This window comes from Saccopteryx bilineata, chromosome 2, assembly GCF_036850765.1.
Source record: "Saccopteryx bilineata isolate mSacBil1 chromosome 2, mSacBil1_pri_phased_curated, whole genome shotgun sequence".
In the NCBI taxonomy this organism is placed as follows: Eukaryota; Metazoa; Chordata; class Mammalia; order Chiroptera; family Emballonuridae; genus Saccopteryx; species Saccopteryx bilineata.
Window position 1 is genome coordinate 376595604 of NC_089491.1, and position 27820 is coordinate 376623423.

Consider the following 27820-nt stretch of genomic DNA (forward strand, 5'->3'; position numbering starts at 1 on the left):
GCTCATCCTGAAACCACACACGGCACCAGAGTCGGGCTGTCTGGGCGCTGCCCAGGGGGTTGGGGGCAGAACCAGGGCCTGGCTCCTTGGTTCCCCACTCCCCAATATCTCGGGCCAGGGCTTCCTGCTCTTTTGGGCAAGAGCTTCTAAGGACAAAAACCCTCTGAGCCTGGCAATGCCAATCCCAATAGGCTGATGCCCATCCCTGGAGCCCCAGGGGACAGGGTACTCTTTCCCCTCCCCTGCCAAGCTGGACAGGAGGCCAAGGACAATGGCCCTAGGCAGTCCTTTCATCTGAGATCTCAAAGCGCCATCTAATTTACGCCGCCCAGGCTGGGGACTTCCTCTAGAGTCCCTTTGGAGGGGTGTGGTCTGGGACCAGCAGTTCCCAGATCCCAGCTTGGATAGGAGCCCCGAGAGGACAGGTCTTCAGGGCTGTGCATCCTGCTTGGAGCCTGGGAGACCAGAGAGCCAGAGAAGTGGGGGTGCTGACACCAACCCCTGAAGGGGGGCTGAAAGAGATCTCAGGGGAGCCTGAGTTTGAGACCCAAAGGGGATAACCTTGGAAACGTCTCATCCCTCCCCTCCCAGCTGGGATCAAACTCAAGCAAAGAAGGGATGTCACAAACATGAAGTGAAAGAGGTCAGATACAATAATTCATAGGACACGACTTCATTTATATGGACAAAATAGGTGAAGAAAAATCTATGCTCTTTGAAGTCAGAACAGAGATTCCGTTACTCTTGGGGGCATTAGAAGCCATAAAGCAGTGGTCCCCAACCCCTGGGCCATGGACCGGTACCAGTCCGTAGGCCATTTGGTACCGGTCTGCAGAGAAAGAATAAATAACTTACATTATTTCCGTTTTATTTATATTTAAGTCTGAATGATGTTTTATTTTTTTAAAATGACCAAATTCCCTCTGTTAAGTCCGTCTAAGACTCACTCTTGACATTTGTCTCGGTCACGTGATACATTTATCCGTCCCACCCTAAAGGCCGGTCCGTGAAAATATTTTCTGACATTAAACCGGTCCATGGCCCAAAAAAGGTTGGGGACCACTGCCATAAAGGACACAGGAAGGGCTTTAGGATAGGGTTGTGTTCTGTTCCTGGAGCTGCCTGCTGGGTACTGAGGTGTCTTCACTTGGTGAAAAAGCATTCTATTTTTTACTTATTATTTATTTATGTCATATATTTATAATACTTCTTTAGATGCATTTCTAGTTAATAAACATTTACATTAAAATATTTTTACAGGTGAGGCCTAAACTTCGCTTTCTGATTCCTTTAAGGGGCTCTCGCGTATATCTTTTTCCTCGGCTGGAAAATCACAGGGGTCACGCCAGGATGAAGACCAGGTGAGGTCAGGTTCTGGAGAATTTCTTGTCTGTGTGTGTGGGTAAGAAGGGGGAGCATGAAGCTGTGCAGAGTTAACGCACTGGTATAGAGCCCTGCACCCTGTTCCCTACCACCACCAGCACCTCAATACTCAACACAAACACATGAATCAGTTCTATTTTGCTGAAAGCCAATGGATGCTTTGATGCCAAGGGGACCAATGAGATTGTCAGAATCCCTGCTCTCCTCTACCCCACCCCCTCTATCTGCTCCTGAAATCCTTCCCAGTCAGGACCCACCCGCTCTCGCCCTTGCTCCCCAGGGTCAACTCTGTCCCTTTCATCTCCCTCTTCTGCTGCAGGGCCTAAAAGAGGTAGCCAGGGAGAGGTGGAAGGATGTTTGTGGAGGAGCCTTTGGCCCCCACCTCATCGGATGACATCCTTGCTTCTCTGTCTCTCCTCCACCCTGGAAAGGGCAGGAGGCATTGCTTTCCTCTGCTGCCACCGAGGGAGAAGGCTTCCAGACAATTCCTGACAGCTGGGGTGCATCCCCAATGTCTGGGTTTCCTAGCTGGTACCCCAGAACTCACAGCCATACCCTCTACTGAAACTCTGCCTGTGCTGTGTGACCTCAGGAGAGATCCACCCTTCCTTCTCTGAACTCAGTGGGTGTACTGCTGGCAGCCTGGTCTCCACTGCTTTGATGGTCTGTCTCCATAGCCTGGAACGGAACTAGAGCTCACCTTCCCTTAGTTTCTTGGCAAATCCCAGCACCCCCTGAGAGCATCCCTAAAACATCTGGAGAAGAGGAATTTGTACTTTCCTGACCTTCCTTCCAGCAGGCAGAGTCCATAACCCCAAGTATTCCCAAAGATCTCTGTCTTGCTCATTGTGTCAGAAGCACCCAGAACAGTTTCTGGCACATAGTAGGAGCTCTATCGATATTTGTTGATGACGAATGGTTCTTACATTTGGCAAGTCCCTCCTCCAGAAAGAAGTCCAGCTGACACTCTTATTGCTACCATTTAAATTTCCAGTTGTTCTGGTCTCAGAAGTGAGGGGTCCTCTGTCACCACTTATGACTGATTGAATACCTACTATGTGCAAACCTTATATGCGACTGTCTCTTCATAATTTATGAGTCTTGGCTTATCCGAATGCCTCTTACGGTCCCTCTCAGTCTCCAGTTCCAGCCTTCATTCAATTTCAACAGTCTATTCTCCAAGAGTTACCCAAGATTTAATAAATATCTTGCTTTTCCTAATTATATTTGTCCATTCTATTTCTAATTTGGTGTCAACCCAAGGGAAGGGAAAAGCTCTCCAGTCACTTTGTGTGCCTGAGGCTCTGCAGCAGCCTTCTCTGTGGCTCCTCTCTGTCTATCTGCTGCAGTCTCTCTCTCTCCTCCTTGTTGTGTGAATGTCTCAGGCACGCACTATCTCTCGCCCATTCTCTTTTTTTCCTTTCCAACAAATAGATAAACTGGTGATTGAGAAACAGGAAAAGGAAAGAGAGAGAGAGAGAGAGAGAGAGAGAGCTAGAGAGAGAGAGAGAGAGGCAGGCTTGAGTGGAGTGTTTTCTTTCAGGTATCAGAATTGTAGGTAGCTCCAGCCATAACTGGGAACGAGTCCCGACAGGTGTAACTCTTGTCCAGATGTTGCGCAATGCGAGGCGCGTGCCCGGAGCCTCGTCTTGGGTCCGGTTCCCGTGGGGAGGAGGAGGAGGCGGTCGGGATGTATTCAGACCAGAAAAGGTCTTTCAGGTCCCAGTCCCAGAGACAGACCCCAGCTGGGTCCGCTCCTCCCCTTCGGGCTCCAGGGGACAGGATGGGAGACAGAGAGTTGGTTTGACGGGAAGAAGAGTTTGTTTGGGGCAGGGAGGGGAGTTCCCTGCGTCTGGGCCGTGGGGGGAGCTGCAGGCCAGCGGGGTGAGTAAGGCCCAGCGGACGCAGGAGGCTCAGTGGCGGCGGCGGCGGGGATGGGGAGGAGGGTAATTACGCAGGGAGGCTCTCGCCACAGCACGTCCCCACAAATGAGAGGCCCCGGGCCCCAGACACCACACAACAAAGCAGGAGGCAATTATTTGGCTCCAGTGGGAGGGGACAGCCCTTTGCCGGCCCACTGCCGCTGAGGCCCCGGCCCCTGCTGACAGCGAGGATGGTGGGGTGCAGGGACCCGACCACTCTCACCGGCCCCCGCGGGCACGGGAGGGCCCGAGGGACTCCCGCTGGGTTCCCTTCGGAGGGGGTCCCGCTTCTGTAAGACGGAGCGGTGGGGAGGCCTCAGCCTGCCTGGAGCCTCCCACAAGGCCTCGGGGAGGCCTCCGGGCACCCCACAGGAGTGAGGCGATTAGGGCCTTGGGGCGGGCTGGAAGGCCCTGGGTTGGTCCTAGAGAAGCCAGCGGCCAACATCTGAACCCCTCTTCCCCAGCTGTGGCCACACAACTGGCAACCAGGAGGCTCTCAGACAGGTGGGGAAACCACAGAGGAGGGAGCAGGAGCCAGGGAGATTCCAGAGCACGTGGCCAGGCCTGGAATTCACACAATTGATATGCAAATGAAATGCAAATTTGTCCACTTTTTCCCCCCTCAAAAATGTTCAGATCCCACCCTTTTGGAAGTAGAGCTTGCACTGTCAGCTGGGGGTATCCCAGCCTCACCTGGCCTCCCTTTCCCACCCCATCCACCCATGTTTACCACTGGAAAACTAACTGTTAGCAAGTCCCACCAAGACCGTGGGCTCCTTTGGGAAACTTCCTGCAAAGGACTTTCCCCTCCTTAGATGAAAGAGCCCAAAGTACAGATGGGGAAAAAGAGGCCTGAAGAGATTCAGGTACTTTCCCCTGTTCTAACAGCCCACCTGGAGGGTAGCAGGGCTCCTGGAGCCTTTTGACCACAGCCCTAGACTGTCAGCTCGCCAGCTGAGGAAGGGGGAAGGTTTCAGAACCAAGAGCCTGAAAATCTGGTCTCAGTGCTGCCTCTAATGAGCCGTGTGTGTGTGTGTGTGTGTGTGTGTGTGTGTGTGTGTGTATTGATTGATTGATTTCAGAGAGACAGAGAGAGAGAGAGAGAGAGAGAGAGCACCCATTTGTTGCTGCTCCATCTAGCCATGCACCCATTGGTTGCTTCCCATCTGTGCGCTGACCAGGGATCGAACTCGAAATGCCAAGACTCGAACCAACTGAGCTACCCAGCCACGGTGAGCTGGATCATCGTGATCAAGCCATTTCTCCTGCCTAAGCCCCAGTTTCCCTGAATGTCAGATGACCACCTCTGGGAGACAAGGCTGTTCTAGATGCAGAGTCTCCCCCGTCCCAGGGCCATCCAGTGCCGCTGCCCAGAGGCCTCCGAGCCACTGGCCAGCTCCAAGAGAAGGCAGGGTAGGACTTTCGGCATCCTAGCATTGCACACCCCAAGAAGCTTCATCCTCACCAGCTCACCCCTTCACTGTTCTAGGCCCATGGAGGATGACCCCCTAAGCCCCACCTTTCTCAATCTGCAAAACCTCACTCAAAATCCACTTCAGGAATCCTCTCCCTGATTAACCCTGCTGAGCTGATTACTACTTTATGTTGGGGTCCCCTCCATCTGTGAAAGCCCTAGTTTGTCCCCTGCTTTATATGTTGTTGAAAGAACACCCAAGTCATTTTGAGACTACTTATTGTATCCTGTTGCTCCCCCACCCTCACTGGGGGCGCAAGGCAAGGACTTAATCTCCTTCATTAGACTATGGGCTTCCCAAAGACCTGGCCTGTGTCCTCGGGACAGAGAGCTCCCATCAGCAGGGGACTGTGCTCCCCCGTCAGGTTAGGACTTTTCTCTAAGGTTGAGAACTCTGCCTCCTGACCTGCACCAGGCCTGGTTCGGCAGGAGCCGTCCTACAGGGGAGCAGCCCAACGGCCTGCTCTTTACTGGCCTCTCCCCTCCTCACTGGCCAGTTTCTCAGCTTCCCCTTCAACCCCAAGCCACGGCCAGGGTGGCAGCTTTTGCCATCTCCCTTTCCTCCCCAGGAGTCATTCTGCCTCTTCCTTTCTCAGGAAATGCTGGCCTAGGATCTGTCTCCCCCTCTTCCTCCCCCTCCTCTCCCAAGCCTTCTGCCTCCATCATCTCTGTCTAGGGCCTCAGGCAAGTATTTGCCATTGTCACGTTGGTGTATTCCTGGGTCTGGCTCTCAGGCTCCCTGCTGCTCAGGGAATTCTGGGACCTCTGCTTGGCTGCCATTCATCATCAGAGCTGCCCTCACCACCCCCAGAACACCTGGGACCCTTGCTCTCTGCCCTCCCAGGCTTCTTGGGATGTGCAATGTTAGGGCTCTTAAAGTCCTAGGCTGTCCTCTCTGCTTGGAGCTGGAAAGGCTGTCAGAGTAAGTCGGGGGTTCCCATGGTAGCCGCAGGCACCCCCCCCCCCCCCGTGCTTCCCTTCTGCACATCTTCTGTCTTCACCTCCTCAGTGAACCCCACCGCTTTCTACTCATTTGCATACTACTTTTATTGGTCCAGCCCAAGCAAATTAATGCAAATGTAATGCAAATCAGCTGCAAAGGGACAGCAACACTATGACCCTGACACAAGGAGAGGACTCCACATCTGCAAGATCCTTGGCTCTCTTTCCGGAGATGGTAATTTGGCAATCCAGAAAACTGGGGTTTATAGAGAAATGACTGATTCATGCATTCCTGGCTGAGATGCCTGGTCCTCTGGAAGAGTCCAGGGGCCGCTGACCTGAGTTGTGCAACAGGTGTGCTCTTCTCTTCCTTGGACCTTATCTGGCTGTGACTCTTCTGCCAGGCAATTTTAATAATTTTCCTCCTCTATGATTTCCCCTTCCCTGGCTCCTGCCACTCCTTGCCCTGGGGACAGGAACCCTGTACCCCACCGCTGCTCCCTGTGGGTAGGTGACAGGAGTGGTTCTTCACGTGGAAGCTGAGGAGACTTGAGGGGCCCCACCTGCCTCAGTGAGAGACGCCTGCCAACCTGCAGTGGCACCTCCAGTCCCTATCTTTAAAGCGTTTCTATAATTGTCAGTGACACATGCAAATGCATCCTGTTTAAAGCCATGTGACACTGTAGGGGGCAGGGGTCTGGCTGAAACATTCTGACATTACCCCCTCTGCAGAAAGCAGGAACTTGAGAGTCCGCCTCCCCCTAGCTTGGGATTGTTGGAGAGGCCAGGGAAGGAGGCATGGAGGGAAAGAAGGGGCATTCACTGTCGGAAATGCAGTCAATCAACAGGTGTTGACGGGCACTCACGGCGGCCCAGGCACTGTGCGGGACCCGAGGACGTGGTGGAGAAGGGGCAGCCTGCACTCCGACAGCACAGGGTGGGGCTCTCTGGCTCGAGCTGCGCCAACATCCCCTGGAATGTTCGTGAGAAGGAAAGGTCCCGAGCCCCTCTGGACTCAGCAAGTCTATGAGGGCCGGAATGTGCATTTAGGCAAGCATTTCCCTTTCCCTTTCTCAGTAATGTCGATGCACGTGGCTTGGGACCACACTTTAAAAAGCCCGGGTGGCATGTCCTGGCTCTGAACAGCCTAGAGTTCCCTGGAGCCCCAGAAAGCAGAGAGAGGGGAGGAAGGTATGGAGAGAGTCAGCTGAGGTAGAGGGGAAGGCAGGCTCTGCTCTACAGGGCCACACATCCCGGGGGGGGGGGGGTTGGGGCTCTGCCATGCCCTCCGCCTGACAGCCCCTCTCCTGGCTCCTCAGCAGCACGACGGAGCAGGCCTGCCTCCCTCCCCCCCGGGCTGCACCTTGAAGACACTCAGACCTCCCAGCACCCTGTAGATTCCCGTCCTTCACCTCCCTCTGGGCCTCCAGCACGGTCTCGGAGTCCACAAAGGGCGAGCACCAACACAGAGAGACGCAGAGCTGTTGGGCAGCCCCCAAACCTGTCCCTGCCCACTGGTCCCATGGGGCCTCCTGGAGCCAGTGACCAGGTCAGCGAGATGGGGCCGAGAGGAGGGACTGAGGAAGCAGAAACAGAGGGTGAGAGTGGAGTGGAGGCCGCAGGAGGGAGGCCGCCCCTCCTCCCTCCGTGCCGGGGCGTTTGATGCTGGGGGTGCCGAGACATCTCCTCTCCCGGAAACTCGGGGCCAGACAGATAAACACAGATGGAGGGAGAGACTCAGATGCTTTATTTATGGGCCTGGTGACAGGCCCTCTCCTGTCTCAGAGTCACTAATCTACCGGGCGGAAGAGACATCCCACCCCCTCCCTCCTGTGACTGGGGCTCAGCCAGGCTCTGAGCCTCCCCCCCCCCCCCCCGCCAGTCAGGCAGCTCCTGTGGGCCAGGACAGAGTGTCCAGGGGCTCAAGAGACACTCCTTCCCCTCCTCTGCTCCAGCAAAGCGGGTGGTACACAGCCCAGTCCCTGTGTCCTGCCCCCCATGTCCCACCTGGTGGTGAATGGACTGTCAAGAGCCTGTGGCTCTGCCAGGGACACCCGCCCCATGAATGTATCTGGGGACAGAATAGCCTAGGCCATCTAGTCCTCCTACTGAGACGAAGTTGGGCAGTCCAAGTGCCTTGACTTGGGAAGAGCCGGAGAAGAACCCCTGGGCTGGCCCTGCTCAAGCCTGTGCAGAGCAGGGGCTGATGGGGTTCCCTGATGTCCCCACAGGCTCAGACCCAGAGCTGGAGGGTCCTATCTCCCTGCAGTGTTTCCTTCTTTTCCTTCTAATGAACTCCCTCTAATGGCAATCAGCACCCACACGAAGGACGCTCTGGGGACCCATACTAATTCCTCCTTCTCTCCATCATCACCTCCTCCCCACCACCCACACTGCACATGCCTGCCCCTTACAAAGGGCTAGATTCTGCTGTGGCCACTGGAGAGGGGCCAGCAGTGGCCAGGCCTCCCAGGAGCTGGACAGCATGGATTTCTCTGAACTCCCTGCCCTGTGCTCCGGGGCGCAGCCCCTTCATTCTGCCATTTTTATACATGACCACCGCAAATCTGGGTAGGGGGAGAAGAGACTCAGGCTTTCAGGGAGAATGGGTCCTTCAGACTCCGGGGTCGGAGGTCAGAGAGCAGCAAAAGGGTGGGAAGAGGAGGCGGAGACGAAGGGGCAGATCACTACCTGGCGGTGGCTTTGAGGCCAGACACAAGGAGCCTTTAAAGCCCCAGAGATTCTGAGATTTGGCTCATAGGATCAGACGGCCGGCACCCTGACTCACTGTGGCCACCGGGACCTGTTCAACTGGCCTCTCTCTCCTTTTCATTTAAGTGACTTTGGGTCATCCACGGCCCAGGGAGGGGCTTCACCAAAATGACACGTGGGCTTACCTTTGCATTCCCCTCCCCCTCCCCCTCATCCCTTCACTGCCTGTCCTTTCCTTCTCCCCCAGCACCTGCCCCCCTACCTGGGCAAAAGGGGGGATTTGGAATCATGGCTCAGATTTACCACAGTCTTGGGAAGTTTCTTCTTTGGACAGATGGGCATAGCTTAAGGATAAATGGCATTCTCTGGCCTCCACCCCTAACTCTATGTCACATTCTTCTCTGGGAAGCTTTTTCCCAACACTGCACTCAGCCCCCCCCCCCCAGATGCTCTTCCCGTTCTTCTAGCGCCACCTCAGGAATTCCATTCATTTGCTATCCGTCCTTGTTCCTAGACTCTGATGAAGGATTAGGAATGCCTTCTATCTTCCCCATCAGGCTGCGAAATCTTTGTGGTCAAGAACCATGTCTCCCCTATCTGACCGACGGCTCCCTGAACGCGTCTCCTTCCGGACCCGCTCGAAGCCTGGGCACAGGAACCTGAGCGCCAGTGGGGGTAGCCCACAGCAGGGTGGGTGGTGAAGGGGAGAGCAGAGGAGGCACATTCGTTTCTCCACTCCTGTAAACAAATCACTGCAAAGGTAAGCCCAGGCAGTGAGCCTTGGGAGCGTAGGGAGAGGCTTCTCAGCGGAGGCAACTTCTAAGTTGAAACCAAAAAGACAAAAAAAAAAAAAAAAAAAAAAAAAAAAGAGTGAGTATGTCTTTCAAAGTTTTCCCAAGAGCCCCAGAACCCCTCCTCCCACTCCACTTCCCCATTCCAGCCGGCTTCTGCCTCGGAGGCTCAGAACAGAGGGCAGCCGGTCTGTCCTATCTCTTTTGCAATGTCCTGGTGCTCCCTGCTCCTCCCACTTGCTGCCCCGCCTGCCTAAGGCTCTGGCTCCCTGCCAAGTGTCAATGTGTTCAGCTCCACCCAGGGTCCTTACCCAGGGCAGAACTGGCTGGATAGGCAGTGCCTCCTCTTCCTCAGTACTGCTGCCATGCCCAAGGCTCCCGTCCCCACGAGGCGAGGCAGTATGGGTATGTGACGCCGCTTGTGGCCCACTCTGAACTCACAGGCGTGCTTCTACCCATGACAGAGAAGGTGGATGTGTGTTCAGCTTGGGTGTGGTTTCACCTCCATCCTCTGCCCTCTTTCAGAAGATTTTGGAATCCATGATTGGGAAGAGGTCATTGTGCCCATTAACTGCCCTTGCCCAAATTTCCACCATACTTTAAGCATCTCTGTTGGGTTTGAGACCACTACCATCCTGGCAAAGAAGCCACGACATGCCTCCTGTCTCCTGAAGCAATGAAACGCACGGCCCCTTCTCTCTTCACTCTGCCGTGACAGTTGGGTTTTAACTAGATATCAGTCTTCATCGCTATGCTCCCTGCTCTGGGTTCCTGAGGTTGCTCGTGCTGATCACAGCGCTCCTTGCTCCCTCCTGGGGCGAGGTCTCTGGCTGAGACCCGCACAGAGCCACCAGGCCGGCTAGCTTCTGCTGCTCCCATTCTGAGGGTTACCCCTCGGTTTCTGGGCTGCTGGAGTCCCATCCTATTTTCTGATAGGCAGAAAGTTGCTGCCCAGGGAAAGAATCTCTTCCCTTTTGCCAGATTTCTAAAAAGCTAATAAGAGCTCTCATTTGGCCCTGGCTGGGTAGTTCAGTGGATAAAGCATCATCCGCACACCAAAGTTGTGGGTTCGATCCCTGGCCACAGCATGTAAGAGAAGCAATCGGTGAGTACACAGCTAAATGGAACAATCAAGTAGCATGGCCAGGTGATGCTTCTCTCTCTGCCCCTTTCCCCCTCTCTCTTTTTGTCCCTTCTCTTCCTCTCTCTGTCTCTCAAATCAATGAGGGGGTGGGGAAGAGCTCTATTACTGAGCCCTTACTGTGGACCAGGCTTTAATCTTCACAACAATGCCTGAGGTAGGTTTTACTATTACCCCATTTTACAGATGAAGAAATGGAGGGTATGCCTGACCAGGCGGTGGCGCAGTGGATAGAACGTCGGACGGGGACTCAGAGGACCCAGGTTTGAAACCCCGAGATTGCCAGCTTGAGCGTGGGCTCATCTGGTTTGAGCAAGGCTCACCAGCTTGAGCCAAAGGTCACTGGCTTGAGCAAGGGGTCACTGGTCTGCTGTAGCCCCCTGGTCAAGGCACATATGAGAAAGCAGTCAATGAATAACTAAGGTGCCACAATGAAGAATTGATGCTTCTCATCTGTCTTCCTTCCTGTCTGTCTGGCCCTATCTATCCCTCTCTCTGACTCTCTCTCTGTCTCTGTCAAAAAAAAAAAAAAAAAGAAAAAAAAAAAAAGAAAGAAATGGAGGCTCTGAAAGGCTATGGTGGCACTTCCTAACCAGCCCCCATTGGGTCAAAGTCAGAACCACTCACTGTTCTATGGAAGCAGGAGTGACCCACTGGGACAAAGCTCTGGCCTAGGCAATTGAGTGAAGGGGTAGGGGACAAATGAAGTATGACCCTCTCTTGGGAAGACACCTTCTTGAGGAGTATTTGATCGAATAGAGGAGACAAATCCCTGTCCTCAGGGAGCTACTGGTCTGAGAGGGAAGTCAGATGTGTTAAAAAACCTGTAATTCCCTGACCCCTGAGCCAACAGCCTGGGAGGCACCAACCAGAGGCTTCCCCTACTGTGTGGTGTCGTGCTCCCTGCTGACCCCGCCCTGGGAACAAACAGGGTGGGATTCCTCCTCTTCCCTCAGTTGCTGGAGCATAGGACTCCAGAAAACCCCTTTCTGAGATATATATATATGGACAGACAGGAATGGAGAGAGATGAGAAGCATCAATCATCAGTTTTTCGTTGGGACGCCTTAGTTGTTCATTGGTTGCTTTCTCATATGTGCCTTGACCACGGGCCTTCAGCAGACCGAGTAACTCCTTGCTCGAGCCAGTGACCTTGGGTTCACGCTGGTGAGCTTTGCTCAAACCAGATGAGCCCGCGCTCAAACTGGTGACCTCGGGGTCCCGAACCTGAGTCCTTCCGCATCCCAGTCTGACGCTCTATCCACTGTGCCACTGCCTGGTCAGGCCCCCTTCTGATATTAAAGGACTCTTGGGAGACACAAAGACCTACTGAGCGCTGGGCTGCAAAGCACTCGGAGGAAAGTTCTCCCAATGGAGAGTCCCCATCCAGGCTCTCCCACCTGGAAGCAAGGGGATGACTGGGACGGACTCTGAAGGCATCTTGCAGTTCCATCCTATCGCATTTCCTCTTCATCCTGGCCAAGTTCTGAGGATTATGACGGTGTGGGCAATAAAAAGTGCCTAATTGGTTGTTGTCCAGCCGAGGCTGCTCCCTGCTTCCCTCCGTGGGGGCGGGAAACCAGCTGAGTCAGTTTCACTTTTGCTCTTGCCCAGTTTCCCCATGGTTGACGGTTGCTGGGCGCTAGCGGAAGCCGGGCACCCAGGGGGAGCCAGCAGCTAGTCCCTGATGCTTTTCAGAGGCGGGCATTCCCCAAGAAGCTAAGGGGACTGAGAGGACCAGAGCAGTAGGCCACACTGGTCCTTCCTGAGGAAAGAGGCTAGTATCCCCGCTGGCCTCTGTGGGAGTCCAGAGGAGGTACAGAGAATGCCCTTGGCCTTGGTGATAGCGCCCCTTCCTTCTTCAGTAGAGGGCAGAGGCGGAGAACACGGGCTCTAGAGCCAGACTGCCTGGGTTCGAATCCCGACTGTGCCATTATTCAGCTGGATGATCCTGGGCAAGTGCCTTAAGCTCGCTGTGCCACAGCTTCTCGACTATAACGTGGGGCTAAGTACATGCCAAGTGCTCAGAGCAATGCCTCGCATGTAGTAAGTGCTCAGTAAATGGGGTCGCTAGCACTATCTTGGCAGTGACAATGGGGAGATGGGATGTGAGTCAGGCTGAGCCTGGACATGGTGGGATGGGGCAGGAGAGGGTGAGATGACTTCCATAGCTGAGAACAGTCAAGAATGTGCGTTTCCCAATAGACTCGCCTCCGGAAGCAAGATTGCTGAAAGTCGGGGGATCCCTACGACCCCGAAGTGAAAAGATCTCTGAACTCCGAGGCTGCCTCCGACTCCACGTGGAGCCCCCTCCCCCCACAGCCTACCTTGTTTCTCCCCACTTCCGGTTCCACCTCCGACGCCAGGAAGGGCAGAGCCAGGTTCCGGCTCCTCATCATCCCGGTAGACCTGCTCATGGCCTCCGCCCAGGTCGCCTCTTCACCCCCAGAAACCTCCGAACAGACTGTTCCCTCCGCGGAGACGCCCTGTCCCTCTGAGCTCTCACCCTCTCCTCCTTCCTGAGCCTGTCCTGCAGCCCCCCTTTCCCAGCCACGTGTTCCCAGGCAGGAGCCCGTCCCTCCCTTCCTGGCGCAGCCTGAGTCTCACCCCAGGGCCTGCAACCTGGGCCCCTCGCTCTGTCCCCATGCGGGTTGAGTCCAGTCACCCCTATCAAACTGAGAAGCTGAGAACCGCGTTTTACTGCCGAATCCACTGAACCCTACAAGTCCCCGTGACCCTGCCAGGTCTCAGCCGCCACGCTCCCCTTTCCCATTCCCCTCGCTCCCCATTTTGATCCGGGAAAGCGGCACCGTCACTGGGCTGCCTGCCACTTCTGACTGCACCTGGGGGCTTGGCAGACAGATAGCCACCTGTCTCAGGAAGCTCAGGTGGATGCTAGCAGGCAGTGAAGGCCAACGGCCTCCCAGCCAGAGAACCCCCGGACCAGAAGTCCCATCCAGCACTGAAGTGACCCCAGCAGACCCTCCAGCTACAGGGTCCAAACCCACCAGGCAAACGCTGAGGCCAGAGGAGCAGGGCAGAGGGAGGCCCCAGAGAGCCCCCACCCACTGCTGTCCCCCTCAGAAATCCTCTGGCCTCTTTTCTGCCACTGCTCTGCTTGTTGGCTATCTCTTGTGTACGGGGGGATGCTTGTGAGTGGGGGGTGGAGTGGGAGGAACGCTGCTTGGCCCTTAGGGGGGCAGCCGAGATTTATGGGACTGGATTTTTACAGGCTGGGGAGAGGCCCCGGGCAGGAGCTGTGGAGCCCGACTGAGCAGCAAACGCATAAAACCTCCCAACATGAAAGTCTGGGCAGCAGGCGCCCCGGGCCTGTGGGTGGCAGGGATTTACTGCTCTTGCACAAGGCCTGGAGGGGGCCCGGGGAGCTACCAGGACACTTCAGAGCCCGAATAACTCCCCACCGAGGCCTTCACCTTTCTCCTCCAGGAAAATAAAATTACCACTAGAACAGGTTGGAGCTGCCAGAAAGATGGTTATCGCGATGGGGACCCCGCCCCACCTGGAGCCTAGGTGACTCCCAACTTCCTCCCCCACCCTGGACTTTCTTCTCTGCCCCCGGGTCAGGGAGAGGTGCCTGGGGCCGGAGGGGGAGCTTCCAGAAGGGGCCTTCCTGACACAGTGGGGCTGTGCTGCCTCGTCCGTCCCTTTTCTCAGACAAGGACCTTTTCTCAGACAAGGACAGGGCAGCAGCCGCCGCCGGGAAGAGGGAGCAGGACCGGGTGGGTCCTGGCCAATTCCGGAGAGTCCCAATACTGAGGGAGGGCTTTCAGAGTGTCTGTGTGGGCGGAGACCGACCTGAAGGAGACAGAGACGGCACAATGAGGACGCAGGGACACACAGAAAGCCCTGTGCTTGGCGGACATCTCTCCCTCTAGCCAGGGGCCAAGAGGCTGAGCCGGGCATCTCAGGAGCGTAAGGTGCCCAGCACCAACCCCTCGTCCTTCCGTCCTCTGTTCTTGCTCACCGAGCCGAGCCGCAGCCACCAGTTTTCCCTTGGGCTGGACCCCTGGCACTTTCTCCCCCTGGAAGGATTATCTATTGGGTCAGTGACCTTGTACCTAGGGCTTGATACCACTGGGGGCGGCTCAGCTGGTTTGGTTTAAGGGTGTGTTTCTGCTTCCTCCTGGACTCTGGACTCTGCACCCCATCACCTCAGCCCCCAGGTTCCCTGCACCTGCCTGGAGAATCCCTGATCCTCAGCTGGGTGGGGGAGGGGTGCGCTGCTAACCACTTAAAAGGGCCGGTAAGCATCTGGGACAGGTGAGGAGCCAGAGCCTTTGAACTGGGAGGGGGGCAGGGCTTCTGCCCAGGAAGATGGAAGTCCTGGGCCTGGGCCTTGTAACAACACTGGAGGGAGAGAAACGGAGAGGAGGCACCGGAAAAGGCTGACCTACCCGCTCTCCAGCCTGGCCTTCCCCTCCCCACCCCTTCAGTCCAGCCGTCCAAGACCAGAGCTGGCACTGAGACAGCCCACTGAGTCATGTCTCGGGTGCCCAGCCAGGTGGGCACAGACTTGCCCATTACCAGGCCCCACCCCGAGCGGTCAGTCAGCACTTCCCAGGAGCGGGCCAGGGGCAGAGTAGGGAGAGGTCAGGGACACTGCCCTCCTGGGCAGGGCTCTGCTCTAATCCAGCCCAGCAGGCGAGAGGCTGGGGTGGAGAGCCAGGTAGTGGGAAAGGGGGTGAGGGGAGCAGCTGTCCTGTCCTTCATCCTTTCTCCTGCTGCTTGGCAGGCAGGTGGGGATGGACGACTAACCCGAGGTCAGTGCTCTAGCTGGGAGAGGAGGAGCAGAGAGGAGCGATGGCATTGCTCCCTTGGCCCCCAACCTTGCTGCCACCAGCTCAGACTACAGGCTCAAGGAGGAGTGGGCCGGGCTGGTCAGGACCTGCCTAGAGCCTGCCTTCCTCCCCAGCAGGTCGGGGGAAAATTACTCTCCCGGTACTGCTTTTTATTTTTTGAAGCCAGATCAAAGGTGGGACCCAGCTGGGAGCCCTAGTAAAATCTCAGCAATGTGGAGCCTGGGAGTTTCTGCCCGGGGAACCTGGAGCTGGGGGTGGGACCTTCCGTCCCAGGCCCTGGCTGCAGAGGTCAGGGGGTCAGAGGCGCGAGGAGAGTCAGCAGTGGAGCTGGCAGGTGGGAGCCAGTCAAGAATGATCAGCAGCCTGACCTGTGGTGGCACAGTGGATCAAGCGTCGACCTAGAACGCTGAGGTCGCTGGTTCGAAACCCTTGGCTTGCCCGGTCAAGGCACATATGGGAGTTGATGCTTCCTGCTCCTCCCTTCTTCTCTCTCTCTCTCTCTCTTTCTCCCCACTTCTCTACAATGAATAAATAAAATCTTAAAAAAAAAAAAAAAAAAAAAAAAGAATGATCAGCAGCCTGACCAGGCGGTGGTGCAGTGGATAGAGTGTTGGACTGGGACGCGGAGGACCCAGGTTTGAAGTCCTGAGGTTGCCAGCTTGAGCGCCAACTCATCTGGCTTGAGCAAGGCTTGCCAGCTTGAGCCCAAGGAGCTGGCTTGAGCAAGGGATCACTCAGTCTGCTGTAGCCCCCTGATCAAGGCACATATGAGAAAGCAATCAATGAACAACTAAGGTGCTGCAACGAAGAATTGATGCTTCTCATCTCTCTCCCTTCCTGTCTGTCTGTCCCTATCTGTTTCTCTGACTCTGTCACACACACAAAAAAGAATGACCATCAACTTGCACTGGCTGGGTAGCTCACTTGGTCAGAGCATCATCCCAATATGCAAAGGTTGCCAGTTTGCTCCCCAGTCAGGGCACATACAGGAATAGATCTATGTTCCTGAATCCTCGCTCCCTAAAATTTAATTTAAAAGAATCCAGCCTAGGCTGCCTTCACATTGGCTTCCCCTGCTGTTCTCTCCCAACAGGAACTCACCCACGTGTAACTCTCCCAACCCCAGCATAAGCCAATTGAAATAGGAGTCCATATTAGCCACTATCATTCCACTGGCACCTCTCCGCCCTGGGCTGTCACCTGCTCCAGGGCATTACCTTGTACAAGCAGGAAGCTTCTAGATTAGATAACCATGCTCCCTCCTGTATAAACAAAAGCACATTCCCCTTTTCCAATTTGAGTTCAGGCTAGAAAAAAAGCTGCTCCCAGTTTCTGTTGTGCTTTCCTGGTGCAGACTGGAAGCTGAGACTGAGTCACAGCCTGGCACCCTCTCCTCCTCCCCTTGCTCCTGTCCTCAGTGTGTTCTTGTGTAGGCCAAGTAATTACCATTTTTGCTGGGGAAGGCCCCCCTTCCGCTCTAGGCTGCCCCACCCCTCCTGCTAGGAGCTGTGTTGCCATCCCCAACACCGTAGCCTGAAGGGGTTACTGGGATTCTTCATTTACACTGGTTTCCAGGCTGAACATCTGCCTGGCACGACCAGTGGGGGACATAGAGTATGTGTGGGGAAGCAGACACCCCACATTTCTTTCCTCATGGGTCCTTAAGTCAGGAGAGGCTTGGTTTTGACTGGCATGCTGCTGGACATGAGGCCTATCAACAGAACACGATTTCCCCAGGGCCCCAGCTGGCCCTGGGAAGGCCTCTGCAGTGATAACTGGGAGTCCCTCCTTATTACCCAGACAACCGTCCTTGACCCCCGTTCCAGCTTCTCCCAGATGCTGAGGTCCCTGGCAAGGCAGATTTAGGATGGACAGTGAGTGTGTGCATGTGCACGCACGTGTGTGTACAGGGCACACAGGCCTAGGGGGGTCCGGATAGAGAAGAAAGGAAGAAGAGGGAGCTACTATACAAACCCTGCTGTCACTTAACGCACTGTGACCTTAGCCAACTCCACCGCCTTCTCAGGGCTTTGGTTTCCCCCGGCCATAAAATATGGGGTTAATTGTCCCTCCTAGGGAAGCTGGGAGGGTTAATTGGGCAATGGCTCTGAAGTGTCTAGGAAGAGACAATCTATAAATATAAGGGATCATTAGAGGGTATTTCACAGCCGTTTTGTGGGCCCCAATGTTATTATTAATATTATTATTGTTATTGTTATCATCACCGTCACCTACTTCCTGAGTCTGCCAGCTGGATGGCACTTCCAGGTGAAGAAGTTAGGCTCCTTAGCCCAGCAGCCCAGCCCTGGCCACACTGACCCCACACTGTCCACACCGGCGTGTCTGGGGGGGCCTCAGTAACCTAATGAGGCAACAGAAATGGGGCCTAGACAGAAGGGGGTCGGGGTCGGGGGCACAGAAGAGAGAGGGAGACAGTCCCAGCCCGTGGAATTCACAACCTCCCTTGGTCTCCAGGGATGTTCCCAGTCTGCTGTGCCCGCAGTCAGAGAAGCAGATATGGAGGTGTGGTAGGCAGGGTCAGGAGGGGGAGAGGGGCTGAGTCCGGGAGAGGTTGCAGGGGAAATAGTTCTTTGAAGAGGCAGCTTTTTTTTTTTAATAAAATGTTTTTAAAATAAAACAGGACCTGTACATATACTGTCTACAATTTTAAAAAAAGATTTTATTGTCATTTTAGAGAGGAGAAAGAGAGAGAGAAAGTGGGGAGGAGCAGAAAGCATCAACTCCCATATGTGCCTTGACCAGGCAAGCCCAGGGTTTCGAACCAGCAACCTCAGCATTTCCAGGTCAATGCTTTATCCCCTGCGCCACCACAGGTAAGGCTAAACGGCTCTTTTCGAAGAGTCTTTGTACAGATTAGACCAGGTGAAAACGGAGAGTGGGTGTGGCAAACAGGCACTCAATGCATGCTTGCTAAGTGAAATACCCATGCCTGCCTTTCTTTCCTGTGAGGTTAAAAGCCTTATGTATAATATTATTGGGTATTTGAGGGCTGCTGAGAGAATGCACCTCAAAGGTTCTCATTACAGGGGGGACAAAAGGAACTTTGTATGGTGACATGGTAACTAGACCTGCTGTGGTGATATAATTTCACAATATATATAACTATCAAATCCTTATGCTGTATATTTGAAACTAATGTTATATTTCAATTATACTTGGGGGGGAAAAATTCAGTATTTCCTTTTGGAAATGTCTTGGGCGCCCCCTGGTGGTGACATACAAAGGCTAAAGGGGCCTTCCATCCCTAAAGGGTTCCTTTTCCCTTGGGGGTCAGAGAGCTGCCCACTCTTCCTTCCCTCCAAACATCTCACCCCAAGGAGACTGGGGCAGGAAGCAGCAGGGAAGAAAGAGCCTTGTGAGGAAGGATGAGTGGAATGTCTTTGCTGGAAGATTCCATGGCAGTTGGTGGACAGCCATGGGTCTGGGCAAGGGCACCAGGCGGCAGAGAGAGTTGGAGTCAGGGCCCGGGTCAGGAAGAGCAGAGGGGAAAGAGGGGTGCCTGTGTGCATTCCCCTTGGGTGCTGAGTGGGGGGACTGCCAGAGCATACCAGGGAGATGTATTTTACAACCGCTGTGAGTGTGACCGAGGACACCCGGATCATTGAAATCCTAGCTGGACCTGGGAGGGAAAAAAATAACGACTTATTTAAAGTAGGTGTTGGCCTCATCAAATCTTCCTCTAGGCGTGTAAGTGTCCAGACGGTTTGGAAAGTCTGAAACTTTGATTTCTCTGGAGATGGAAAGAGAAGAGGATGTAGAAAACAAGAGGAGGGGAATGGGAGAAGCAGAGGCTACTGGGAAAATCCTTAAGGCAGAATGAACAGCCTTTAGAAGGCTGAGTTGGCTGTAATTCTTCAAAAATAAACAGTCAAGTAGGGGTCACAGCTATGAGTGAGGAGCAACAGACAGTCAAGAGCTGGGACATGGATATTTTTCCAGTTTCTGGACATGCAGCACCAGCCGGAACACGTGGTTCCTTTCACAGGCGGCCTCCGAGGAGGCTGGAGCTTCCTCAGCGCACAGACGGTGGTTCTGCATCCATCCATCCCTCCCTCGGTGCCCCGAGCACCCTTAGGGATAGACACTCACTCTCTGGCACTAATCAGATGGGCGCAGCCACGCTCAAAAGAGGAGGATAGGAATGTTAGGAAAAGCATGGGGGAAGGGGGGGGGCTTAAAAGGCAGACAGGGAAGGGGGAGTGGAATGAAGGTGAAGCTGCTGGACCGGAAGAGAAGGGTATTGGAAGGACAGAGTGAGGACATTTACTGGGTACCTCCTATCAGGCGTCCCCTAACTACGGCTCGCAGGCCGCATGCGGCCCCCTGAGGCCATTTATCCGGCCCCCCACCGCACTTCCGGAAGGGCCACCTCTTTCATTGGTGGTCAGTGAGAGGAGCACTGTATGTGGCGGCCCTCCAATGGTCTGAGGGACAGTGAACTGGCCATCTGTGTAAAAAGTTTGGGGACCCCTGTTGCTGGGAGGGGAAGGTGCAGGGTGCACAAGACAAACACGGGGCTCTAGGGGCGGGGACTGGTTAGCTTTGTAAATCAGAAATGGGAGAAAGTGACAGTTCAGAGCAGGAAGAGGCTGAAGCAGTTGGAAACAAGAAGGAAAATATCACTGACAGAGAACCTGCCCCAAACACACAGAGGCAGAGCTATGTCCCCAGCTGATGTTGTGACGTGGCAGGAACCCCCTGTCCGCAGTGGCTCTGCAGACTGAGGCAAGTAGGGTGGGGAAGGGGAGAAATGCAGGGAGGGAGGGGCAGCAGTGGGTGGAGGCGGAAGGTACAGACTGTCCAAGTGAAAATCTGTTTACTTGAGCACCCCCAGTGGGAAGATACTTTGGGGCTAAGGGGCGGTTCTTCAACATCTGGCTGCCCGCCAGAATCACCTGAGGAACACCTTAACACTGTCACTCTGGGCCCCACCCCAGAGATTCTGATGTCCTTGGCCTGGGATGGGACTCAGACTTGAGCATTTATTAAAAACTCTCTCTGTTGAGGACGAGGCCACCTTGAAGGAAGCAATCTGTGGAAGCTGTAAGGTGGTTTGGGGGGGGTTGTAAATAAGGCTCAAAAACTTCAACAGCCCTGACAAAAGTGTCAGGGGGTCCCCTCCTTAGGAAGTGCCCCTTTCTTCAACTGTGCCTGAGTATGAGAGGGGCTAGATAGGCCAGAAATGACAGAAAAACACGAAAATTGCTGCTTTCAAAAAGAGCTATTCAAGTAACTCAAAACTGCTGTCAAATTCTTGTGTTTGTACCTTCTTCCCACGCACTCACGAGCACACTTTTTTTTTTCACTTCTGTTCTCTTCATGACGGGGCTCCTGGGCGAGAGGCACAGCTGCCCCCAGCTTGCATCCCACAAGAGGTCTGGCAGTGGCCCAGCAGGATAGTCAACCCCACCTCCCCCCAAAACCCTGAGTCACTGAACCCGGGTGGAGTCTTTAGCTTGGGAGTGAAGCAATCTTCACTTGAAAAATGGCCTGGGAACAGAATGTGTGGTCTACATATACAACCCATATGTAGATGTAATCGTATGCAAATATTCACTCTTTAACTCAGCGAACATTTCCTGCCAGTCCTCTGTGTACCCTCAGTCCTTCCACAGCTGCTCGAGACCTAGCAGCGAGTCAGGAGTGAAAATAAGCGTGCAGTTTACTCACACTTGTACTAAAAACTGTTCTGAGAAGGGCTGGGTGGGAGTCCGGTGTGCAGACTTTGAGCACAGTCTTGAAGCACGTGCAGTTTACCAAAAGAAAGGAAGGACTCAGGAGGGGAAAGGGTAGAGAGAGGCCGTGGTTGGTTAGGAACCGTGAAATATCAATAGTTCCTTGAGGCAAAAGGAGAGGATTTGTAGGAAGGAAATGGGTGGGGGTGGGGGTGGGAGATATAGCATAAAATATACACAAATAAAGAGTGTGAAGGACTTATTTGCCTAAAAAGCTAAGTTTGGGCTTTTTACTCAGAAAGGGCCAATGGAAGACCCTAGAGGAGTACTATCTTTCTAAATTCTTGTTTTTCAAAGGCTAAGGCTGAGAGGAGTGGACTAAAAGAGACTATTAACATATATTCAGCAATAACTGTGTATTGGGCATTCTGCTCAGTATTTTATCTAGAGAAGAGATAGAGAGACAGATAGGAAGACAGAGAGTGAGAAGCATCAACTTGTAGTTGCATCACTTCCAGTTCTTTGTTGATTGCTTCTCACACGTGCCTTGACCTGGGGCACAAGCAGTGACCCCTTGCTCAAGCCAGCAACCTTGGGCTTCAAGCAAGTGACCATGGGGTCATTTCGATCATTCCATGCTCAAGCTGGCAATTTTGGGATTTGAACCTGGGATCTCAGTGCCCCAGGTTGATGCTATGTTGATTGCATCACCATTGGTCAAGCAGTATATTATTTTCAATCACACCAACTCTTTATGACAGTGTTCTTCAAATTTATAGGAAAGAAAGGGCAGAAAGTAAAGAAAGGAGAGGAAAAGAAGGTAGGACAGGATTAAAAATATCAGATAGTAAGGATAAATATTGTTTTTGGAAACTTTGTTATACACTCTCATTAGCAGTGTAAGTATACTGGGCCAGAATGGGAATTGATTTCTTACTGAGGGTTACAGTTTAAAACAAAACAAAAAAAAAGAAAGAAGGAAGGAATAAAAGAAAGATAGAAATGAAAGAAAGAAAGAAAGAAAGAAAGAAAGAAAGAAAGAAAGAAGAAAGAAAGGAAGGAAGGAAGGAAGGAAGGAAGGAAGAAAGAAAGAAAGAAAGAAAGAAAGAAAGAAAGAAAGAAAGAAAGAAAGAAAGAAAGAAAGAAAGAAAGAAAGAAAGAAAAAGAGGGAGGGAGGGAGGGAGGGAGGGAGAGAAGGAAGGAAGAGAGAGAAAGAAAGAAAGGCCACTGGTCTCAAGTATAGTGTGCTTAGCCTCATTTTACAGATGAGGACACCGGCTCAGAGTTTTGGTATCCTCCCTCTCTCCAAGTGGAATGCATAAGTTTTGAAGCAAGGCTGGTAGGAAGCCAAAGTGGTTTCCTTCTCACTAATGCGAGGCAACCTTCCCAAGTCCACAGAAAAGACCTGGAAGAGAAAGGTAAACCTACTCGGGTAGCACCTGCCAAGTACTTTACTCACAGCATCTTTTTCAAAAGGGAAGTAGGGCAGACACATCAACTGTCCACCCGAGGCGCTGCTTAGAATGCATATTCCAGGAGTGGTACAGAGGAGGATTAAGAGAGGCGGACCCGGGTATCCACTTTTAAGAGAGCTTCAGATGTTTCTGATGCGTACGTTTGAGGGCCATCCATTAGGGGGTCGCTGCGACAACCAGGTGAGGATTACAGGGGCCTGAACTGAGACGGTGAAAATAATCCCGTCAGAAGTCACGTAGCCCCAATTCCCGCATTGTATCCAATGCTTCTTCGTACAAAGTTGCCTGGGAGCTCACTTTCCTCTCCTGAAGTAATGAAGGGCAAGGAACTAAATAAAGGCTTTCCACTCACCAGGTATGTAATTGAGTGGACGAAGACCAGGTGTGTCCTGCCACACCACTGAGACACTGGTTTGAAGAGTAATTTGCACGCTCTTTACAGGGTTTTTCAGGGTCTCACCCTAAGGACTTCTGATTGGCTTTAGGGCAGATCTATCACTCATTCTCTGGGTTAGAGGTGGGTGGAAGGTCAACCACGACCAATACAAAAGCAGCCTTTAGCTAAGTCCCACCCTATCTAGCTTCCTGTTGCTGTCTATCAACCACCTCATGGGCGGGACTTTGCGTCCCTCCAGTTGGCTGGCGAACATGTCGTTCACTCTTCACTTGGTTCCCGGTTGGTGCGCTCTACCGTCCATCAGTTACACTTCGCAGCTCTATTGGCCAAACCAACGTCGCTCTAGACAACTCTCTTTGATTGGTTAGTAGTGCTGTCGGTCCCCAATGCACAACATTTTTACTGGTCAACGCTGCCGTCGCTCGGACGGTGGCGGGCTCCGGGATTGGCGGGTGCTGGACGGGCGGTGTCAGGCTCTCGGTGGCGGCGGAGGCGGCGGAGGCCAGGGAGGAAGATGTCGTAATGAGCGGTGGGTCCTGTCCGCTGCCGGCGGGGTCTTCCCGTCCCCCAAGGGTTGGGAAGACGGGCAGAGGCCGCAGGGAGGGGGAACCAGGGCCGAGGGTTGCCCCCTGGGGCCGGGCCTGGCGCCGGGGCCCGGCTCCCGGAGGGGCGGGGGAGGGAGGATTCCCGCCCGGAGGAGGAGCGGGGCTGGCCAGCCAGGCGGAGGCACCCGGAAGGGGGCGTTCGACTCCCCGCCCCCTCGGAGCCCGCTGGGCGGGAGGGCAGCGCTTCCGGGGGCTGGCGAGAGGAGCGGGCACCTGGGGCCGAGCGAGTACCCCCTCCGCCGGGTCGCCGACCCTCCCCTCAGCGCTCCTCAGACCCGTGGATATACTACGGCCTGCTCCGAGAAGGCGGCCGACGCCCCTTTGCCCTTACCCTGTGTTTGGTGGACCCTCCTGCACTCTGTCTCTAGGTGCCCACTAGCGATACAGAGAGGGGCAAGGGAATGCTTGAAATTCAGACGGCGCCAACCATGTGGGCACTGCTGGGTGTAGAAACCAAGATGGTTGACATACCAGTGTATCCCAGTTGAGAGGCGGTGTCAGGACTCAAGGGCGCTCCCTAGGCAGTTGGCCTCTCGCCTTCAACTGCGAGTAGGCAATACTTTTTAATGGGTTCGTTCGCTTGGATCCTGAGCCTCGAGTTAAGTATCTGCAAGAACTGTGGGACGTTTAAGAACTTGCTGACAGAGCTAGCCTGTTAACTTGCTGTCCCGTTGGAGGGGATTGCTGAATCGCAAAAGCCAGGCACAAACCTAAGGGAATGAACAGAAGAAATAAAGTGGAAACTTCCCTTCTTCCGCCCCACCTCCATCCCCTTCATAGACTTATGTATCTCAGCCTCTTACCCATGCTTTTTGGCATATGTGCCTGGTGGCTTTATTATTTAACTTGAAAAGGAACTGCCCCTCTCCTCCGGGCAACTGAGAAACCTGTTTTCATTGCACTCCTTGGTTTTGATTCCAGTATGCTGTCTTGTTTAATTAACTTGACTTGGAGGGACTCAGTCTGGCTTTTCACAGTGCACATTTCCCGAACTTTGTTTCTTCTTCTTAGGTCACTTCTTGCTCACTTATTTGTTGATTCCTGGAATAGGGGAGGGAGGAGCCAGTAGGTCTACTTTAAGCAATGAATTGGTCCATGGTCCTCCATTACACGATTTCATTGCAGAGAGAAGAGTGATAATTATTTTAAGGTATACTGGCATGTAGTGTCTAAAACTCACAGGTTGTACTCCAGAAGGCATTAAGTACCACAATGGAGGGCCAAATGTTGAGTGGGTATTTTGGATATAAGCCTTTTAGGGTTAGAAAATTGAGGGTGTTGGCCAGCTCACAGGCTATGAAAGGAATGATGGGAGTCCACACCATAGGACTAATTTTGATTAATGACACACAGAAACCTATTGTCTGCAATAATGAATATAACTGCAAAGACTTGTTTTTGTTTTAAATTCCTGTGTGTGATGAAAGAGGCAGATCTGTCATACAACCTATCAATTGGGCTGATGATGTCAGTGGCCCAGTGGCTTCTAGCAGGCATTAACATCTGTTGGAAATGGATTTTCTTTGGGACAATTGGTAATATTTCCAGTTCTGGTTTTTCCACTTGGTTGTAGAGAGGCTTAACCTCTTGGTTTAAAAGCAACAACAACAAGAAGAAAAAGCTGTTCTGACATATTATGAACCCCCTGCGCTAGGCTGTTAAAGACACAGTCTGTTTGCTAAGGAGAGTCAAGTAGAGTTAGTTCATAATTGTATCCTGACTGCCCAGCAAGGAGAACTAGGTCCAGGAGGCAGAATTTGGCATCACTGTTGATAGCACGTAGGTTAGCTGGCTTTTTTTGCCTCTCAGATTCTATTCAAGTTTGGGCCTCTGGAAGCCTGTTAGAGGAGAGAAGAAGCTCTAAGAAGATTTTGAAAATGTCTGGGTAAAGATGCCTCATGGCCTAACAGCAGATAGGGTAGTTCATTTCGCTATCTTGGCTTGAACTTCCTAGTTCTGTTGATGAATAGCAGCTATTTGGAGAAGTTGCAGGGTCCCTTGTAGCCTGCACAATACTTTGGCATTGGTAAGAAATAAAACTCAAGCTTGCTTTAAGCAAGTATTACCCAACTAGGGCTCTGTGAGGACATTCTCAGCTTGTAGCACTTTTCTAGAGCTTGCTTACCTTCCCCCATTTCTATGATGGAAATATAGCATGATCTCTCTCCTTCTAAGACTTAACTTCACTCCTCTGTTCTTTGTATACATACAGATGAGAAGCATCACTTCCAAAGACTGAAAAAAATTAAAGGGTACAGAGGTGGGCAAAGGCCACAGAATGAAAGATGCAGAGAAACACTGCCTTAAAGAGTGTGCAGAGAAAAAGTGGAGAGATACAGTTGTGCAAACACTTCAGAGTTTAAACAGTTACAGAAGGTCCAATCTGAAGCCTTACGGACTGCAGACTTGGAGTAAAATTTATTTGGAGAAACTCCGATATTTGCTTATTAGTTTATTGGATGATATTATCCCTTTGGGGAGCTTAACTGGATTTGTGAACTTCTTCCCACCAAGTGTGAAACCAGGAACACTTGGTCTGCATGCTGGACCAAACCAGTACAGGCTGGGCTGAGCAATGGACATCCTTAAGGAATGCATTTGTTGATGTTTTTGCTTGTTTGGTTTCTGCTTGTTTTGTTTTAGATCCATATGCAACTCGTGGCTGTGACTTCTAGACCTGTTGACGGAGGGGCGAAAGCTTTCTCTTTATTTCTTCCTTCATAGAGCCAGAGCTTAGATCTTTATATTTCTGAAATGCAATGGAAAGTCTCTCTCTCTCTTAAGAGTTCTTCCTCAGTTAGCAGCAGATCTCATTTTGGCCGGCAGCATTCTCTTAGGAAACCTCTGGGTGGAAAGGTCTTACTTTTCGGTGGGTTTTCTGTGGAATCTGGGGGAAAGAAGAAGGTAAAAACACGGGGCATTACTCATTCAAGGCCATTGTCAGCCTGACTGGGAGAAGGACTGGAGTTGCCCCTTGAGGAGATGCTCCCCAGTTGTATTGGTGGATTTGTTCCAGTTGACAGGATTCCAAAATGGAAAACTGAGCCCAGAGCAAGTTCAGAGTCTGCCCCCGCAGCCGGGGGAAGCTGCAGCTTCCACCGCGTGGGTAGGAAGCGCTCTGCACAGATGCTCTGAGGCCCCGGTGGCACAGGAAATTCCTAAACCTCTCATCGGGGTGTGCTTCTGAACGCTACAACAGGGTGACGAGCTCTGCTGGGGAGCAAGGGAGTATGAAAGGGCTAAGGGCCCGGTTTAGATGTTTCTCAGTTTACCCCCATGAGTCGCTCTGAGTAGTGTTGAGATGTCACAGGAAGAGCATGCTTACAGTCCCAGCTGTTCGAATCCTTCCTTTGGACATCTCGTTCCTTAGCTACACTTTGTTTGAACATCAGAGGCCCCAGAACATTGCAATGCAGGGGTTTAGCCTGGGTGAGTATTGTTTTTGATGCTAAGGGCTCTGTGGTGCCAGTTTGTCCGTAGGCTGTTAGGTGGCCTTTTTTGTCTCAGCCACGGGGTGAAAATGGCTCAGGAACCAGTATGCACTGGCCTGCACATTTCCAAATGTCCTCTTTCTAGAGCTTCCTCTTTGGGGTATTTGTTACGTCTCCTATGGGACTTGGTGGAATCACAAAGCAGCCTCTCTAGAGGGTATGAATAGGGAATAAGAGACAGCAGGCAGGGCCCTGTGACTGGAAGTGGAATATTTCTGCTCCTGGTCAGTGTCTAATTGGGAGTCTCAGATTAACCTAAAAATGGACCAAAACACTTCCCAGCCTTCAAAAAAGTAGTTGGTAAGCCAGCCCTCTCTTCCCAGGGGAAATGAAGTCACCACTCATTTCAGAAGCCGATCCTAGTCCAGGGCTTGACTCACACATAAATGTGCCAAAACAGAGAAAGCATGCATTTTTACATAATGATATTCTTTAGGGGGGACAAAAAGTATATTTTGGTTTCTTTTTTTCCTCCTGTTCTCCAAGACAGAATCCTGAGGCCCCTATTCTTTGCACCATTTCCTGGGACTGCCTCTCAGAGCGAAGAGTTCTTCCCATCCCCTGCTGTCCCGTGCGCCTCCTCACTTCTCCAGAGTCCCTTCCAGTACGCGGAGTATGACCCGGGCGGCATGCTGACTAGCTAGTGACAGTCACATTTGTGGGGACAGGAATTCAGGGTAGAGACAGATACGAGGTATTCATATAGCAGCTATCCTCAGCTTAACTTACTTGGAAAAGAACTTGCCCCTAATATATGTTAGCCTTGAAACGCAGTGCCCGGTGTGTGGTGATGAGGAGGTGTGTGTACTCTGCAGCATTTGTCCAGGAGCAGGAGTGGGCTCCGCTGGCCTGGCCCGGGCACTCCCCCTGTGTGGGGTGACTGGTGGACGTGAGAGCTCCCTGTGGGACTGAGTTAGCTGAGCTGACCTAGGGAGCAGATCCCAGCTGAGGGCCAGGGTGTACAGCTCTGCA

At 52.9% G+C, this 27820-nt stretch overlaps 1 protein-coding gene and 1 long non-coding RNA gene across 2 annotated transcripts in view; one reads left to right on the forward strand and one right to left on the reverse strand.

Moving 5' to 3' along the window:
• Positions 1–22392: 22392 nt before the first annotated feature.
• The window catches only part of SP2 (Sp2 transcription factor), a 28142-nt gene continuing 22714 nt past the window's right edge, over positions 22393–27820 (forward strand). Inside the window, exon 1 of the mRNA XM_066263826.1 lies at positions 22393–23281. Coding sequence (XP_066119923.1) covers positions 23275–23281 — 7 coding nt within the window. The 5' untranslated portion in view covers positions 22393–23274. The remainder of the gene's footprint in view (positions 23282–27820) is intronic.
• The window catches only part of LOC136327061 (uncharacterized), a 36476-nt gene continuing 32925 nt past the window's right edge, over positions 24270–27820 (reverse strand). Inside the window, exon 3 of the long non-coding RNA XR_010729552.1 lies at positions 24270–26244. This is a non-coding gene — a long non-coding RNA (uncharacterized lncRNA). The remainder of the gene's footprint in view (positions 26245–27820) is intronic.